This window comes from Scomber scombrus, chromosome 13 (genome assembly GCF_963691925.1).
Source record: "Scomber scombrus chromosome 13, fScoSco1.1, whole genome shotgun sequence".
In the NCBI taxonomy this organism is placed as follows: Eukaryota; Metazoa; Chordata; class Actinopteri; order Scombriformes; family Scombridae; genus Scomber; species Scomber scombrus.
In genome coordinates this window covers 22,947,517-22,952,715 of record NC_084982.1, presented here as the reverse complement: position 1 = coordinate 22,952,715, position 5,199 = coordinate 22,947,517, and the positions used below count along the sequence as shown (strand labels likewise).

The following is a 5,199-nucleotide window of genomic DNA, read 5'->3' as shown; positions in this document are numbered from 1 at the left end:
AATAGGAAATATGAGAAACCAGCCAGTAGATTCAGACAGAGGAGCGTTGCACATGCTATTGTAATGCAACACTTTCACAAATACCATTCTTTACTCACCCACATCATCTCCGTGGCTTTTTATTGGTTCTGACAGAAACACATACCATCACGTGACCCATACACTGACCCTTACTCACACAGACCTTTGACCCTGACCTGGATTTTCATTGAATGTGATTATCATGGGTTACATTCAATGTGTTTAACATCGATGCATCTGTTATGCACAGAAATAAGTTCAAAATATGTCACATCTGTCATGGATAATCATGGTTTTTAGACTCTTAGTGTTTTTATTCTTTCGGTTTCCCACGTTACACTGCTGTTGTTGAGTCCTTTTATGGTGTTTGCTCTTTATTTTCCCTGTTCCCTGCATGTTCCCCATTCCCTCATTATTTCAATTTGTATTTTAGCCCTGGTTTCCAGTTCAGTCTTTGTTGCATCATTTGTTCTGCTCTGTCTTCTTCTGTTTTGTTCTGCTTTGGCTGCTATATTTGGATTAAAAAGTGATACTTCGGTATCTGCGGCCTCCCTTGTCTTTCATCTTGGTCCATCTCCACTTACTACCCTGAGAACATTTATATAAAAAAATCATTTAGGAGCTGTCCCTTTAAAGGGTCTCATTGTCAAACATACCATGTTTCAGTGGAAGTAGTGGGACCTCCCAGCTCCCAAGCACCCCACTGTTTCTCTCTTTTGTCTCTCTGTGTGTGTGTGTGTGTGTGTGTGTGTGTGTGTGTGTGTGTGTGTGTGTGTGTGTGTGTGTGTCTATCTTACTGCAGGCAGAGAAAATACAGTCTTTTCAACGTGGAAGATAGCTCCTCTTTTCCAGTTTCCAGTTCTAAATCTGCTGTTCAGAAAGTTAGTCAGTCAAGCAGTATCCACCAGCTATGGCTTACCGCCTGTTTGAAGGCAAGGATCATGCTTCTTCCTACTGGAAGTACAGGATTTGTCCATCAGATCATCTGATACAACAGGTGCTTGACTTCCTGGAAAAAAAGGTGAGCAGGATGGCTTCACCATTTATTGTTCTGAATTTTAAATTAAACTAGGCATACTAAGTTCCCTCAAAAGGACTGCAGAGTTTAAACATGTTATGCTGTTTTGCATCTTATTACTAATGTATAATGTACAATGTCTTATAGCACGTTGCATATTTTGTCAGAAAGGTCAGCCCTTTGAGCTTGCAGTGGATGTGGGCTGTGGCTCAGGTCAGGGCACTTTGCTGCTGGCCAGACACTTTGCTTCTGTGGTGGGGACAGATGTGAGTCCTGCCCAGCTGGAAATGGCTGTGCAGCATGCTAAAGAGCCAAACATCACATATAGGTAAGCATGAACTAACTGAGACACAAAGTTTTTTAAACACTAGAGTCTGTAGAAAATATATTTCACATAAAATACAAGAAAGACATTGAAGGCATTCTGCAGTCAAACAGGATTTGTTTTTCTTTTGACATAATTAAGTTAATGTAAGTCTATGGATAAAGAGGGTTACCTAAATCTAAGATGAAGCAAGTCTAATAAAATGCAAAGTTAGGCTACAGTATATGTTTGAAGGAAAAAAAAAACCCAAAACATGACATAACATCACATCTTTCTCTGAGAATGTGTTAAGCTTCTTTATTGAAACTTGGCCAAAGCAGGAACAATGAGACCCTTGTTGTGAAAGTCGGTCATGCAGTGAGGCCCATACAACAGAACAAATGAACTCTTAACACAGGATAGTGTTGTTTGGATTCTCACACTTTAAAGTTGATTTTAGGAGTGATGGATTTTAAATGACACTCAATTACAATTATTTTATCATTTATTTCAAAACAAAAATACCAGATACATTTTGAATTAATCTGCAATTAATTTATTCTGGCAATTCATGTTGTATTATTAATCTTGTTATTATTCACATTTTTTGTCTGCAAGTTTTCCACCTCACATTCATTTTCCAATGTGCAGCGATTAATGCTTTGTGCAGAGCATAATGGGAATAAAGACAACAAGAAACAGGCAAAGTTCAAATCAGTGAACTGTGACAGAGAAGGCATGCAAAAAAATCCCAGTGAGTGCAGTAAACGATCACACCAGACATTCAGTGTGCACATCTGAAATAAATGTAAATTGGAGCCACTAAGTACACTAAACCCTGGGTTAATATTCACACAGCAAATTTAAGAAGTTCATAATTCAAGAGCTGGTACCTGACAAACTCGTAACCTTTATACTACCAGCAGCTTTGCTCTGGATCAACATCAAACACGTTGTATGTTCAGGTGTTTACTGAAAAAAATATTTCATGCTGCAAATTTCTGCTATTGTTCCATCTTTAGACAGTGTGTGGCTGAGGAGCTGCCGTTTGCTGACAGCTCAGTGGACCTGGTGACAGCCATGTCTGCCTTCCACTGGTTTGACAGGCCACGCTTTCTCAAGGAGGTCCACAGAGTCCTGAAGCCTCATGGCTGCTTGGCTCTGCTCAACTACACCATTGACATGGAGCTCAGCTACCCCGACTGCTGCCCGCAGACACTCAACCAAGTCTGCAAAGAGGTGCTTACAGAATATTGATTATATGAATATATACACCCACAGATATAATATATGAGTCATTTTATTGTGACTGAGCACTCACATCCTCAACCACATCTGCAGAGCTGGATATGAGACCTTTTTTTCTATTGTGAAGACAGTTATGGGCACAGATTTCAGGGCACATGGTCAAGTAAGCGGCACATATACGGTTAACCTACGTCAACATGCATTCATAATTGCTCAACAAATCAATAATGCAATCTCAATGTTGCTGTCCTAACTAGAGCAGTGGTTTCCAACCTGTTATTTTCCTTAATACAAAGCCATGTCTACTTCACAGCATGCATATCAATGAGCTGTGAGCAGTTAAAACTGAAGAGTGATTTTTGCTCTATTACATATACACAAAAATGGAAACTGCAGCTGGTGTGAATTGTTGCACATAGAGAGGGTTCTGGTTCAAAATTGAGCCATATTTATTCAAAGGGATTTTAAAGTCACTAAATGGGGTCAAATTAAGGTACAGGGGGTTATGAGGAATCTTTAAACCACACATTGACATATCTGTGTGGTTTTGTTATCGGGTAGGTACCTCAACACCTTAACACATATTGCTACATAGTTCCCAACCAGATGGGCTCCTGCAGACCTTTTGAGGTGTTATGGAGGAAATCTTGAAAAAATGAAAGAATAAGACACATCATCAGTCATATATGGTACATATATGGTGTACATGTAGGGGAAGTATGGTCCCAGGCGGCCTCGGCACTGTTACATCATCTGAATATGCAAACAAGCCTATACAAAGTAACAGCTAAAACCCCTTCAATACCCAGGCAACCAACATAGAAGCCCAACATAGTCCTCCCTATAGTGGCGATCAGCTTTCTTCACACTATAAAAAGTACCTGAGCCCCTATTTCATTTATTTGGTGGAGTGGAGGTAGTGAGTTCGTGGATCTGTTATTCCAAGATGAAAAAAGGAGACAGTGAGTTGAAGAGACAGCCCTGCATGTGTTACTACTATCAGTCACATCCTCATGTCATATTCATTGAGATTTTCTTGCAGGAATGTTGCACAGCCTTGCATCAAAAATGAACCACAGCATCATCTGGTGGATTTTATGGGTAAAATATTCATCAACTGAATGGTACAACTCATCTCAATGCAGTCAGGTTGCATATATATTTTTCAACAAGTCAACAAATGATCCAGCTGTTGAAATCAGACACCATTAAAATGTTGAATAAAGATCTTAAGACATGAACACAAACCTTGCATACATTTCACACACAGATAAATAGGAATTTGAGCTACTTTACTGTTTAGTAGATGAAGCAGACAGAAGTAATGTGTTATGAGTCCTCATCTCTTGGTGTTTATCAGTTTTATGCAGCCTTGCATCCTTACCGCAGTCCTCACCTCGGCCCCAGCTCGATTGAGTTGTATAGGGAAGCCTACGAAACCATCCCTTACCCTGACAAAGAGTGGTGAGTGACAGCTGACATCTTTGTTCTCACACATACAGACTCAGATCTGAAGATTTTCATCAGCCAGCAGCTCGTTGTGTCATGCAAAAACATGTTTAGTCACAAATGTTAGTGTACTCTGGCTTTAATTTTTGGGCACACTTGAATTTCCCTCATTCTTGCATATTCTACTGGGTGTAATTTCACTAATAGCCTTCTCTATTTAACTGGGTGTGACGCTAACTAAAGACAGATGGATTTGTATCTACATCAAATTCCACACTGAATTTATAAAAATGTATGTACATGTATGTTTATCTATTGACTGCATGTGTATGTGTCGGATTTTACTGTATGCATTGCAGGCAGGAGTGTATGTGGGTGAGAAAGCCCATGCCTCTGTCCAGCTACATGGGGTTGGTGGAGTCTTTCTCCAGTTATCAGGCTCTGCTGAGAGATGACACGGAGAAGGCTGTCAGACTTTCTGAAGACATCTGTCAACGGTTAATCATGCCTTAAATTAATCATTGTAGTTTAATACACATGTCTTTGTCCATGACTGACATGTAAATGAATCTGATGAATGTATACAGTGCATCATTGGTTGCTTTTGACAAGCTGGAGCTAAACTTACTACCAACACATGATAAAAAGTAATCAGGATGTTAGTGTTATGTGAAAGAAAAGATAAATATTTTACATGGATGTTTCATAAATATTTTAACATGTTGGAGAGATATGATGAAACTCTCTGTCTCCTGTGCTCCTCTCCCCAGGTTTATGTCTGTAATGGGGGTCACCTCTGCAGAGACAGAGGTGGTGGTGGGTGTGAAGTATTTCTACCTGCTGGCCTGCAAACCACAGCAAGCCTGACTCCAGCCAGCACTCACATTTGCAAAGTCATGAATGTAGTGAAAGATACAGAAATGTGTGCTACTATACCATCTGGGATTTGATTAACTTTTCTGTGTTTTGTTTTGACATTTAAAATATGTAAATTTAAATATGGAATGTCAAGTTTGAACTTGAACTCTTTGCTACTTATGCCACTTATTTAAAGGAATAGTTTGACATTTTGGGAAATACTATTTTCTTTTTTTGTTAAGAGTTAGATGATGAGATGATCATACCACTCCTTTCTGTACAGTAAATATAGGCTATAGCT

The 5,199-nt window shown here is 39.4% G+C and overlaps 1 protein-coding gene across 1 annotated transcript; it reads left to right on the top strand.

Annotated features, from left to right (window-relative positions):
- The first annotated feature begins 752 nt into the window (after positions 1-752).
- LOC133993185 (putative methyltransferase DDB_G0268948) lies at positions 753-4,944 on the top strand. Its single transcript, XM_062432060.1, has 6 exons — positions 753-1,042; positions 1,207-1,367; positions 2,366-2,582; positions 3,952-4,055; positions 4,400-4,537; positions 4,811-4,944. Exons 1-6 carry the CDS (start codon positions 932-934, stop codon positions 4,905-4,907), a joined length of 828 nt encoding a protein of 275 aa, XP_062288044.1. The 5' UTR covers positions 753-931; the 3' UTR covers positions 4,908-4,944.
- Positions 4,945-5,199: the final 255 nt, after the last annotated feature.

Bases quoted from the DNA above. Each gene is read 5' to 3' on its own strand.
- LOC133993185 (XM_062432060.1), top strand. From the start codon at position 932: ATGGCTTACCGCCTGTTTGAAGGCAAGGATCATGCTTCTTCCTACTGG. The intron at 1,043-1,206 runs GTGAGCAGGATG...ATATTTTGTCAG, and splicing joins TTGACTTCCTGGAAAAAAAG to AAAGGTCAGCCCTTTGAGCT. The intron at 1,368-2,365 runs GTAAGCATGAAC...TTCCATCTTTAG, and splicing joins GAGCCAAACATCACATATAG to ACAGTGTGTGGCTGAGGAGC.